Source organism: Canis lupus, chromosome 22 (genome assembly GCF_011100685.1).
Source record: "Canis lupus familiaris isolate Mischka breed German Shepherd chromosome 22, alternate assembly UU_Cfam_GSD_1.0, whole genome shotgun sequence".
Classification (NCBI taxonomy): domain Eukaryota; kingdom Metazoa; phylum Chordata; class Mammalia; order Carnivora; family Canidae; genus Canis; species Canis lupus.
Window position 1 is genome coordinate 8,987,596 of NC_049243.1, and position 13,905 is coordinate 9,001,500.

General features: G+C 34.5%; 1 protein-coding gene across 2 annotated transcripts in view; it reads left to right on the forward strand.

Annotated features, from left to right (window-relative positions):
* Positions 1-13,905, forward strand: part of VWA8 (von Willebrand factor A domain containing 8) — a 353,871-nt gene that overhangs the window by 207,539 nt on the left and 132,427 nt on the right. For both annotated transcript variants that reach the window (XR_005376290.1, XM_038569648.1), the window contains exons 24-26: positions 1,114-1,233; positions 3,924-4,129; positions 6,052-6,203. Coding sequence is in view for 1 of the 2 variants with exons in the window: in XM_038569648.1 (XP_038425576.1) it covers positions 1,114-1,233; positions 3,924-4,129; positions 6,052-6,203 (478 nt within the window). In the remaining variant the exon portion in view is untranslated. The remainder of the gene's footprint in view (positions 1-1,113; positions 1,234-3,923; positions 4,130-6,051; positions 6,204-13,905) is intronic.

The window sequence follows — 13,905 nt, forward strand, 5'->3', positions numbered from 1 at the left end:
GTTTCTTAAAGCATCACTTCTAGAGCTGTGTTTTCCGTTTTCTTTCCTTTTTCAGTTTTGATTTTTTATTGCCATTTTTATTTTAATTAACTAATTAAAGTTTGCCTGTGACACATACCCTTTTATCCACCACAACTAAAATTAACGGGGCTCAAACATTAAGACTATTAATTGTATTTTGTGCACAAATATATGGCATATTTGAAAGATTATATTTAAAAAGATTAAGTATAGATTCATACAGAGTCATCTCAAAACTGCAGGTGCTTCACAGCTATCCTTTTTAAAAGATGGACAGCCTAAGGCGGGAATTTAAATAAACCCAGATGACAAGCATTCCTTCTCAAAATAACCACAATAAAGTTTTTACCATCTGAAATTATCGCCTAGACTAGCAGTTCTATCTGAAATGTACATCAGCCAGTAGAATATTATATTCAGTTTCTTTACTGCCTTAAACATTTGCACAAAGGAAGTTTCCATCAACTTGCAGTTACTTATTTTAAGAACCAAGGTAGAATTCTTTAATTGGAAATATGTCAACATTGCACTAATGAGCTGACTAGGTGCTCAAGGGCTTTATTCTATATTAAGTTTCAAAGTAGATAATTGGAAAAAGGAATCACTCATTTGCTGCGTGATGGCAGGCAAAGTGATGCAGCTACTGATCTTATGAAATCCAAAGGATATTTGGATTGTCCTTCAAGTATCCTTTGGATTATTCTTCATTATGGATTCTTTATCTTTTTCTTTTTTTGAGAAATAATAGCACCTCAAGCCAAATTTCAATACTGCAAAACAATATTTGGACAAGTTTGCTTTTTAGATGTACATTGAATTTACATAAAAATACAAGTCCCTGTAAAATTCAGTATGTGCTTCATCAGTATTCTGTTCTTAAGCACAATTCTCAAGAAAGTTTTTTTCCCTATAACCAAATTGTGACAACCAGAGTTTTGGAGTTCTTCTTCTTTTTTTTTTTTTTTTTTTTTGAGTTTTGGAGTTCTTTATGACTGAACAACATGACTGCTTATATTATTTCAAGGCCATCACTTGATATTCCTAAGAATTACTAAATATGAATAAAGACTAAATAGAAATTCTGTTTTTCAGATTCTGCTAATGTCAATGGAAGAGAAAACGTTATTGTGATTCATCCTGATTTTAGAATGATTGTCTTGGCCAACAGACCTGGATTTCCTTTCTTAGGCAATGATTTCTTCGGTACTTTAGGTAAAAACATTAATGAAAACAATAAAAAAAATAATAGCAATAACAATAATGTCTTAGTAGCAATGCTGAAGCAGGTCTCATTGAATGCTGCATGTGCTGTGTCATCATCACAACCACCTGGTGAGAGTATTTGTTATCTCATTTTAGGGAAGGAGAGTATCAAATATTCAGAGGGATCCACTTTTTCTGGAGTCACTTAGATAATAGTGTTAGAAGTAGGCTTCAAATTGAAGTCTGTCTGATTCCAGATCCTGTTTTCTCAAACTATTATACTATACTTTGTTGTTTGGAGCCTCTAAAAGGACAAAAAAGGTCCTGCACAAAATAAGGAATGGTTTGTAGTGTGGTTTTTGTCACATCCCCTGTTAACTATAAGGATTTGAGACCAGCTCAAATCCAGGTGACTGATTCATATGGATCAGAGAGGCCCTTAGACAAACTTCATCATCAGGAGACTTTTAGAAGGACTTCTCTATAGCAAGGAGGTAATTCTAGCTACCAGTAATTCTCATTTTCAATATGAAGCAGGCTCAGTCTTCTAGGATTCTTGATCTGACAATTCCATATCAGCAAATTTATTCAAGAGAATTACCTGTACAATGATTTAAGTACAAAGATAGACAATATAGCATTGTTTACAGGAAGTAGCCAAACAATGGGAACAACCCAAATGTCCATTCAAATGGAACTGGATAAAGTAATTCCATGATACACACATAATAGAGTCTGTGCAGCAGTGAAAAAAAGAATGGGCTAAGTTTACCTATGCTGATTAAAAAAAAACAAAAACAATCCTCAAGATATATTTAGTGAAACAGATAGCCATAATAGTGGTCTATCATTTGAATTAATTAAAAAAAAAAAAGGCAAGAAGGAGGTATATACATGAATATGCTTATACACATATAGAATTTCTACAGAAGAGTCTATCTCTCTGACTTCCTGTTCATTCTGTTCTATGATGCTCTTCCCGTCACTCATTCTTTTCCAGTCACTCTACCCTCCTGCTGCTTCTTGAACATACGAGATACACTTGCCTTAGGGCTATATATTAGCTATAACCCTCTGCCTGGAATGTTCTTTCTCTACCAATAGTTGCATTTGCTCAGATGTCATCTTCTCAACAAGACCTACCTGACTCACCTCCCCAACCATTACCATTTCTGATGTCCTGTGCTGTGCTTCTCTCTTCTTTTTTTCTCTCTTGGAAACATACAGTGTCTAACATTTATAGTTACTGTTCATTTTCAGAATATAAACTTAATAAGGACAGGAATTTTGTGTTTTTGATCACTGATATGTATAAAATTCCTAGAATAGTACTTGGCTCATGGGAGATATTTAATAATTATGTGATGAATGAATGAATAAAGGGTTAATGTATTGTATTTGATTTTCCGCAAAAAAACATGTACTTCATATTTGTGTTCAAATGTGTATAGTCTGTGAGATACAAGCTTGAAGTTATCATGGCTTGCATTTTATTCAGTTACTTTTATAAATACATAATAATGATAAATTATGATTTGAATGATTTTTTTTGAGAGGGAGTGTGTGCATGAGTAGAGGAGGAAGGGCAAAGGGAAAAGGAGGGGAAGAATCTTAAGCAGTCTCCATGCTGAGCCCCCTACATGGGGCTCAATCTCATGAGCCTGAAATCATGACCTGAGCTAAGGTCAAGAGTCAGACACTTAACCAACTGAGCCACCCACGCACCCCTATAATTTGAATGATTTTTAAGAACTAGAAAGTTCTTTTTAAAATGAACATGCTAAAAAAATAAAATAAAATGAACATGCTAAATAATGCATATCTCTTTACTGTAACTTCCTTTGGCCCCTGGTTTCTTGGATTATGAATCAGTAAAATTACGTGAACTTTTAATATGAGAAATCATCTGTCTTAAGGATAGGTTATACTGTTCCAGGATAATCTCAAGTTGCCTAAATTACAGTTGAAATATTTCTATGTTCCTTTTTCTTCATTTTAGTTTAGACATTGTCTCTGAGGGCTTCCTTTTCCAAAACTAACTTCCAAAGTGTATTCTAGCAATCTGTACAAGATACAAATTATGTATAGAGCAATGCTACTAATTCCCTCTTTCTGGATCCATAAAGAAGCACACGTGTATATACACGTATCGTATATACACGATAGGTGTATATAATTTCGAAAATATTCAACATGTGTTAAAAATGCAGTCTCAGAACCATATGAAAAGTATTTTCCAATTAATAGAAAAGGAATAAATTACCAAAACTATATGTTGTATTTATGCATTTTTAAAAAGACTCATGCAGGTATTGAAGAACAAATACACTGAACTGTTAATACTGGCTGCCTATGGAAGAGGGAGTGGGATTGGCAGAGACACGGGGAGTCTTCTCTTTTTTGTTTTTATTTGAGTATCTCCCATTGGGATTGTATTCAAATATTATATAATTTTTTAACAGAAATAAATCTGTGAATAATAAACCACACATCATTCAATTTCCTTTTCTTTTGCTTCAGTGATTTGCTTTCTACTCTATACCATCCTATTGTTGCACAGGCTTTCTATGCAGTTTTACACACTTAAAAATAGAAGTGCTTTGGTGAACAACCAATGGCTCTTTAAATGACCATTCCATAGTTCCTATGGCATTATAACGGATTACTGGCATGCTCAATGTGAATCTTTTCTCCTACAGGTGATATTTTTAGCTGCCATGCAGTTGATAATCCCAAACCCCATTCAGAGCTCGAAATGCTCAGGCAATATGGACCAAATGTGCCCAAGCCCATCCTTGAGAAGCTTGTAGCTGCCTTTGGAGAGCTGAGGAGTTTAGCTGACCAGGGCATTATTAACTATCCTTATTCTACCAGAGAAGTTGTCAACATAGTGAAGCATTTACAGGTATGACACACGCTAGTGCATAAAGGTTTAAAACAAACCATCAATCTTGGTTTTTTTTTAGATTGCTTAATTTATACCATGTCTTTCAATTTCTAAGATACAGTACTGATTCAGATTATATAATATGAAGTGTTTTAATCTAAATTTTATTTTATTTTATTTTATTTTATTTTTATTACATTTTTTAATGATAAATATGAATCTTACCAAACAAAGTTATTGAAATGTATCTCACTGGAAAGTATTTATGTTGCTGCTTTTACTTATACACTTGCTATTTGACTCTTACAAACACAATTTGAGATTGTGAGATGGCAAAAAAAATGAGATATCAAAAAAATTCATGTTAAAATGAATTTAGAGTATCCTCAACTGAAAACACCTGGACATTGCACTATTCTGTTGAAAGTCTCTACCCAATCCTATTCTTTTTTTTTTTTTTTTTTGAGGTTAAAATTTTTTTTTATTTATTTTTTATAGGTGTTCAATTTACTAACATACGGAATAACCCCCAGTGCCCATCACCCATTCACTCCCACCCCCCGCCCACCCGAACTAGGGGTGGTAGAAGGGGTTCTACCACCCCTAGTTCGTTTCCCAGAGTTAGCAGTCTTTACGTTCTGTCTCCCTTTCTGATTTAAATCTGGAAGACTAACAGTTTATGTTAGCCTTTGAATTGACTTAGGTGAAATTCTATGCCATTGCCATCATCAAGGAATTAGGAAATTTGGTGAGGGCAAAGGAAGACAAGAGAGTGAGACAGCAGGGAAACTTTACCACTGTTGGACTTTATACAACAAGCATGTTGTATCTGAGTGAAAAATATTTTCATTTTGAAAACAAAAGACACGGAAATAGAAAACTCAGTAGGAAGTAACTATTATATGCCTGTAAATACTGCAAGAAAGTTCTTTAAGATTCAATAAATGGACAGGAAAATGCAATCCATTGTAGCCATGTACAATATATAGTCCACCTTGGAGAAGAAAACAACCCAGGTCAGCAGTACTTTTATAATAAATAATAGTCCTTAGCAAAAAGTCACAACCCAATGACTCTTGACCTTTGACCTATCCCCAGTCCTCTAAGGAAAATCTAGAAAGGAAAATAGAAAGCTTCATTCTGCGTATTAAACCATGAAAAGCCCAGCTCTGATCCCTGTGCCTAAAAAAAAACAAGACAGAGCCAGTAGAGGACACAGAGTACACAGCCAGTATAAATCTCACTGTTAGTAATATTTTCTTTCCTTCCGCTATTCCCTTTTTGTCTATTTACTATACTTTCTATGTTCTTCTTCTCTTCTTTTCTTGCTCCTTTATCTTTCCTTTCATTTACTCACAGATCTGTGACTTCTCTAAATACTTCTATATAGATATCCAACACTGTTCTTTCTATGGAAATACCTTTTTTTTTTAATTTTTTATTTATTTATGATAGTCACACACACAGAGAGAGAGAGAGGCAGAGACATAGGCAGAGGGAGAAGCAGGCTCCAGGCACCGGGAGCCTGATGTGGGATTTGATCCCGGGTCTCCAGGATCGCGCCCTGGGCCAAAGGCAGGCGCCAAACCGCTGCACCACCCAGGGATCCCGGAAATAGCATTTTTTTATTTAGTCAATCTACTACTCATCTTAAAGGCAATGAAAGTCACCAAACAGGATCAGAGCATTGATATAGCATTTGAGAGAAGGAAGTGTTCCCCCTCAAATTCTGATATTTATTTGAAAAAGAAAATATTAAGTTATCAGAGCAAACAAAGGAAAATGTATATATTCCTCCTATCTTGTTACCAGAAAAGGTTCATAAATATCTGCTAAAGTTTGTTCAATCATTATTGTTCTATTATTTTTTTAATCTTTATTATGTTGTATGTTTTATCACGTGTCCATAAGGTTTTTTGTTTGTTTTTTTTTTAATACAGAAATTTCCCACTGAAGGTCTCTCCAGTGTGGTTAGGAATGTGTTTGACTTTGATTCGTACAACAACGACATGAGAGAGATTTTGATTAACACTTTGCACAAATATGGGATACCTATCGGAGCAAAACCAACTAGTGTGCAGCTGGCAAAGGAGTAAGGCAAACTCATTATTGATCAAATACTCTTAGGGGTTATTGTTCTGATTCTGAAATGGTGATAATTCTGAGTCTACTGTTACGTGCTACTAAACTGGCATAGTGTGGAAATTCCATGAGTAACCTTTTCACATATATTATTGCTATTTGCTGGCTGGATTTCAGTCAAATAGCATTATTTATAGGTCTGTGTAAATTGAGAATTTTAATTATTTTGAATGTCTTATGAATAGATAATGTAATCAAATAAAGGGAAATATTTGTTTCTTTAACAGTCTCTGTCCTTTTGTTGAATTACTGTGAGTCTCATTATTTCCTAATCTAGTGCAAAATCATGGTACAAATATGAAAACTACATAAAGGGAAAATATGTATTTAGTTAAGATGATCTTATTTATGTCACCATATATTTTTCTGTTGTGATCGTTTTCTAAATTTATAATCTTTTAACTTGAGAATGTTGGTTACTTATTTCAGCTTAAAAAAGAAAGAAGTAGTGAAAACAAGTGGGTTTGTTTCATGTAGGCCAATTCCCTGCCTTTTATTTTGAAATTATAGACTACGTACTTAACCTTAGTAAAGAATCTTATAAATATTGTTTACCGGAAAGATAGCTGATATAGCTTATTAGTAATTAAGTCAGTGCAAATTCACTAGAAAACAGTTTTAGATTTGTATCACTTAATTGATAATGCATCTAATGCTATCTTTTCTTATCAATTACCATAATTCTCAAGGGACAGTAATTACTTTCAAATTATTATTTAAATTTAATCTCATATAGGAGGCACTCTTTACTTTTCTTAGAAAAAAAATGATTAAGTATAAATTAATGATTAGTCCAGCTATACACACACATACATATATGTACATATATATCCTAAATGTATTTATCATCCTTACTCATTTATTCCTTAAAGTTATAATAAGAACTTGTGAGACTATATATAGATAAAAATAAATTTTTAAAGCTTTAATAATTTTTTCAAGGATTCTCAAAGAGAAACAAATATTTCCCTTTTATGGTAAAAGCACAAGATGGAGTTATGTTTGAAATGATCAGTGAATTGATTTATATTACTAGTGAATGAGTAATTTTTTTTAAAAAGAGTCATTTGGTGTCAGTTACTAATACAATTTTCTCTAAAATACTGTTTTACTGATTGATTAGCGGTGTTTGTAGGCATTGTGAAACTAGTTTGCCTTCTATATTAGAGAGTTCAAGAAATTATCTTTATTATGCAAACTTCTTATAAGTTCTTCTGTTTTTTTACTTCCTTTTTATGAACTATATCTTTATCTTCAGTAGGAAATAAGATGGCTTTTATTACTGTTAACAAATTTCTATAGAGTACTGGCTTCATGGAAGCCAGGCTTCTGATTTAAAAATAACTGTTGGATGCTTGAACACTTGAAATAAAAATTAAAATACATATCAGTTGGTAAGGTCAATCAAAAGAAAATGGTTGGCATTTTAGGTTTCTAAGGAAGACAAGTAAAATTGTTTAGCGTATTCATTAGTCTTCCATTCTAAACTGAAAAATCTTGCCATGGCAAGTTAATTCTAACTCTAATATTTGTGAGTGGAAATAGTACATTGAACCTCTAAGCAAGATGGTCACACTCATGCCTAACATGGGGATGGAAACAACCGCTTGTCCACCCACTGCATATAGCTAAAAATAGTCTCATAGATGAGTGAATTTTCCCTTGGGTTGGAGATAATAGTAGACTGCAGTTTGCACATTCACACATTTTTTCCACATCGGTAAATTTCAATGACTTGGGCAGCTGAAGAATAGTGATGTCATTTTGTTGCCCTCTAAGTGAAATCCACAGGTTCCATATGTCTATTTCTGTTGAACAGTCAGTCCTGTACTTTGCTAGGGTAGCATGGGAAGGTGACAAAGCAATGGCCTAGGAATTTAGCAGTTCATCACATATTCAACCTGTGTGCCAGGTCAGTGCTGGAGAAACAGATCTTAGCCCGTTGGTAAAATGAGGGCATTTATTACAGATAGCGTAATTATTTTAGCTTCTAATTAGTCCATGTTTAACAATGGAAGGGGGTACATTTAATAGTAACTCTGTAAAAAGAGATGTAAAATAAGACTGTCCTAGTAAGGCCTGAATATAGGGCCATTTTCATAAAGTTAATAAGGGGAACTTTGTTAAGATAAGATTCCTTCCTATTATAACATCCTTTGCATTTTAATGTAACCTTAATTTTCTCTCCTTGCAAAAACAAAAATAAGAAAGAAGTTGATACTAACGTTTTCTTTTTTCTCCTTAGAGTAGCACACCATTAATAGTAATCACATAGACCTCTGAAGTTTTGCCCCATAAGGACATAAATATTGTACTTCACTAGACCAGTTCTTCCAGTTCTTCCTGGCTGCTCCTGCCCACCTCTGCATATACTATGTCAGTGAAGGAGATCCACATTGGGCTTCTGTTCCTAAAAAAGAAAGACAAAATGTTTTAATTATTGTTAATATCCTTTTGCCCTGAATAAAAAATCCTTGCTATAGCCTCATAATCTTGTTCCCTAATCCAACCATAGTGTTTATTGGATGGGAGCAAAATTGCATTGAGCCCAGAATAAAGTGTTCACATTCACATTCACATTCAAGATGGGGATGGAAAATAATTGGCTACCCACTGTATATAACTAAAATGGGATGTAAGGCAGACACTGTAGAAGAAAGAAGTTTTCACATGGGCACAGATGATACTACACCACTGTTTGTACAGTCTTCTACAGCACTTTTTTCCTCAGCTGCAATCAGAATATATTTTGGCTGTTTAGTGATGTTGCATTAGTGCTCTTTGGTGAATTCCCAGAAGAGTTGCTGTCACTTCCCCTTTTGTCTCCTAATGGGTGCGAGATGGTACCTATCACTCATCTCTGCAGATTTTCAAAGGTCTTTAATAAACCTTGGCTAATCCTGGTACTTTTAGGCTAAGTCTTACTGGGTGGTTATTTTACCTTGTGTGGTCATGCCATAATGCAACTCTTCTTCTGATCTACAATATATTCCTAATTTTTAGTACTGAGATCAGAATTGGACACCTAGACCCTCAACGTTACATTGGTCTCTTCCCACTAGTACTTCCTGAGAGGTTTTTTTTGTTTTGTTTTTGTTTTTGTTTTTTTTTAAATCATCGTTCCCTTTTAAGTTTCTAATATATGAGATAGGATAGGCCAGAGAAATGGTAGCTGTGGCCAAATAAGGAGACACACTGGGAGAAATTTAGGTAGAGATAGAAGGATTTGGGTCAAAATTCAGGCTCTTAAAAAAATAACCTGAGCTATTGAGTTCCAAATGTCATTGTTGGGGGGGGAGGGGGATAAATGAGTGCACACATACATAATTAAGTCCAAAGATCCAACCAATGGCATAATGATTATCTACTATAGTAGAAATAGATCATAAATTTCAAAGAGTTTTCTTGTTTTTCCCTTAAATGAGCTTCTTTTCTGAAGTTTCTTTTATTTAGAAATAAACATACTGCTAGTGCATTAGTTCTTCTAAGTTTAAAAATGTGTTTCAGAGTAATTTATGAACTCAACATGCTGTAGAAACATTTGCTTCAAAGGAAGAAAAAAATCTGTATCTTGTGACATAATTTTAAGTGACTTATACAATATCTTTTCTTAAATTTATTTTTTTTTTAATTTTTTTTTATTTATGATAGTCACAGAGAGAGAGAGAGAGAGAGAGGCAGAGACATAGGCAGAGGGAGACGCAGGCTCCATTCCCTGGGAGCCCGACATGGGATTCGATCCTGGGTCTCCCGGATCGCGCCCTGGGCCAAAGGCAGGCACTAAACCACTGCGCCACCCAGGGTTCCCTCTTTTCTTAAATTTATATGCCACTGTCTATTTGACATTTCTTAAGATGAGAGAATTGTCATTTCATAGATTTATAATGGAATATACTCTACCTGTATGTTTATGTTAATTAATAACAATATTAATGATGGTAATGAAAGCAACTTACAGAAAACTATGTGCCCAGCACATTTCCAGGCATTCTCTTTACCTGAATTTAGATAATCTTCATAACAAACCTATCCTATATAATGTTATATATATACATATAATATTAGTATTGCATTTTGTAGATGAGAAATTTGAGGTTATGTCACTTGCCTAAGGTTAGATAGCTAATAAGGGGCAGATAATATGCATATACATAATTTTAATTCCAGTTCTAAGTACAAATATAAAATTGGTATCCAAACTATAAATCAGAGTTAGTCCTTGGATACTGAAAATTGCTGTAATTGGTTTAAAAGGTCCTTGAGATTTTAAGTAAGCATGTTGGAATTATCATTGACTATGATGTCATACATGTGTAATATACAAATTCTTCATAGAGTTATAATAGATTCAGATTGAGGGGCGTGCCAAGTCCCCAATGATGTTGCGCAATGAAAAGTAAGTCAAAAAGCAGATTAGCATGGACTTTTGGCACAACAAAGATCATTTTAGAGACCCTTCATTCCCAGTTTAGTTTTCCTTTTTTTTTTTTTTTGACATAGTGAAGGATCATGAAATAAAACATAATAAAAACATATTGTTCCCATTTAGAACAATAAATACTAGACTTTGTCTGCCATATAAAAAAAAACAGACGGGCCATTATTCCTTCCTAATTTGGAACACAAAACTAATTTATAGAATCTTCTCAAAGGTTGTGATCATTTCCAAATAAATTAAACATTCAGAGAAGTTATCTCTATCCTCTGAAGTTATCATCATGTGGTTTTCTTTCCCTGTCTTCCCTAGGAGATGCACATGTCTATAAAATACTTAAATGATCATCCATCTTACTCTAAATATTTTGTCATCAACTCTGTTGATTTCTTTTTTAATGCAGCTTAGTTTATTCTTAAATTAGTTTTGTTGTTTGTTGGTTGGTTTGTTTTTTATGGGTTTTTTTTTTTTAGAGAGAGAGAGAGAGAGCATGAAGGAGGAGATGCCGAGGGAAAGAGAAGGATTCTTAAGCAATCTCCATGCCCTTGTAATTACTTCCAATGTCCTATTGACATCTATATTTTCTATGCCTTCATATGCTTTCTTAAAATTTTTTAAATTTCATTTTTCAGGCAAAATAAGGTAACTTTGAATTAATAAGATCTAGGTCCTTATGAGCTAATATTTTTCTTAACTTTTTTTTTAAGTAGGCTCCACACCCAGCATGGAGCCCAGCACAAGACTTGAACTCAGCAACCCTGAAATCAAGACCTGAACTGAGAGCAAGAGTCAGATGCTTATTCAACTGACTCCCCAGCCATATTTTTATTAAACTTTTTAAATAGACTCACATATTAAACAAGTTAAAAATAGATTGGTAGCTATCGATAGTAATTGCTTTTGAGAGAGGCCCTGCAGAAGAGAAAGGAAGCCCCACTTTCTGTACTCTTTTAATATTCTAACGTGTATTATTTTCTATGTTTTATTTTTTAAATGTCTACCAACTATCTGGGCACTGGAATTATTCATTTTGTTTTCTTATTTAAGTAAAATAAAAATAATGAAGTAAAGGTCTATTCTGAAATTGCCATATTTGGGGACACCACACTGTAATGCCTGCCCTTAGGGTTTAACATTGACACCCTTCCCAATAGCAAAGGAGAAATCACATTAAGCAGGCATTTCTATTGCATTTCAACACAATATAAGTAAATTTATGCATTGGTAGACATCATCATAAACATATTGAATGAGGGAAGACAACACTTTCAAAGCAGCAAAAATAAAAATTGTTGTGCATATTTGCAGACAGAACAGCTTCATCTATAATGAATGTCTCAAAGGGTATCTGTCTAGAATTGGTTTTCTATGTTAAAGATATAGAAATGTCCTGTGTAATTGGAACCTCAATAGCAGCTGCTTCTCTGACCAAAGCCAATTCTGGGGTACCAGAGGCATCAAGGAGAACATTCCAGCCAGGACCTCTCTTTGGAGTAATTTCATTAGGTTTATCTTTGAAAATAGGAATAATTATCAGTTTACTGTTTATCATATTAAATTAAGACTCTTCTTAAAGTTTTGTGATTCTCTTTCCATTTTCCAAACTATATGTGCTATAATTTTCTTTTTATAGTCTTGGTTTTTACAAATGAGTCCACAGTGCTGATCCTGGAGTTTTAAGGTGTGCAGTTCCATTCTGCATGATGATTTACTTTCATTTCATAAAAGAGCTCTTAGTTTTCAAAAGTAATAAGATTTACATAATGACATCCCAGAACTATAATAAGCAGAAGAGTGGCATTGGGTTTTATAGTTTCATACCCTTTGCCCCATATTCCCTTGGTATGTTATAAAGTAGCTTCACAGCCATTTAGTTTGCTTTCAGTTCCTTTATGAAGATGCAGAAAAAATTTAAAATATAATCAATCTACATAGAAATCATTAAGGTTTATGAATCTTCTTTCATACTCATCGTAAACAGTCTCACAAAATTATCCTTGGATTCCCTTAAGCATTTTCAAGTGATATCTGTCACTTGCCTGCATAGAAATCCCCAATCTCCACCTATAACTAACTCTTCCAAATACAACTGCAAAGTAGTTTGCATCATTTATTGAGTCATGCAGTCAGAATGCAATGGGGGAAGAATGCTGTGGTGGTCTTGAGATGAGAAACAAGTCGGTAAAGATGTTGGCACTTCTGAGGTAGCCGAGCATTCATTTATTTAACAAACAGCATTGAGCATTTATGTGGTAAATGGTGTGGTTTGAAGTGGTGAGGTTTGGAGCCCATGGCCAAGAAAGAATCCTTGAGACCTTCCACGGTATTTTGGAAACAAGGTTTCCAGGATCCTAAGGCGGCTAGCTGTTGTTAGGAAAAGGTCATTTATTACTGCTTAGTAAACCCTCATGTGACCCTTCAGTTGTCAATTAGTGGGCCATATGCTTGGAGGGTGATTGCTAACCTGCATCTTGGTGGATGGAGAAAAGGAAGTTTCCAAAGGAATCTTTGTATGTTAAAGAAGACTTACAGGATCCTGGGGGGCTGGCCTTTTGCCCTCAGCAAATTGTCAACATCCAGGCAGCTGAGCTCCAGAGGAAGGTCACTCTACCTGTTTCAAGGACTTGTCAATGAAGTGTAGGCAGTAAGGAAATTTAATATTTTTCTTTTGCCTTTGTTTCCTACATCAATAAACACGAGGTAGGTAGTCATAAATATAAAGGTTAAGAAGGCTTCATATCTGCCTTCAAGGAGGTCCCTCAAGTAGAGTGACTTGTGTTATGTGAGAGGCACACTAGAGAGAATCAGAGACATAGGATTGCTGCCTTCTGCTCTAGGAGAGTCAGGGAGGATTAACCAGGCTGAACACTTAAGGGATTACTGGGCCCTCTCTAGTCAAATAAAACACTTCAGGCAGAGACAGTTTTAAGAGGCTGTGGTGCATTTTGGAAATTGCAAGTAGTTTGGTGACTCAAAGGGTGAAGTGAGGGCATGCCATGTTGATGGGCCTAAAAGGGAGAAAAGAGTCAGGGAATCCCAGAAGAATTTTCTGCCAAAAAGTAACATGCTCAAATGCATAATTTAGAAAGATTACTTTTGGGGTTTTTTTCCGGGTCTTTTTGTTTTGTTTTGTTTTCTTTTCTTTTTTAAAACAAACTGAAAGGCAGTGAAGCTGACAGCAGAAAGACCTGTCTGGAAGCAGCTGCAGCTATCCAGG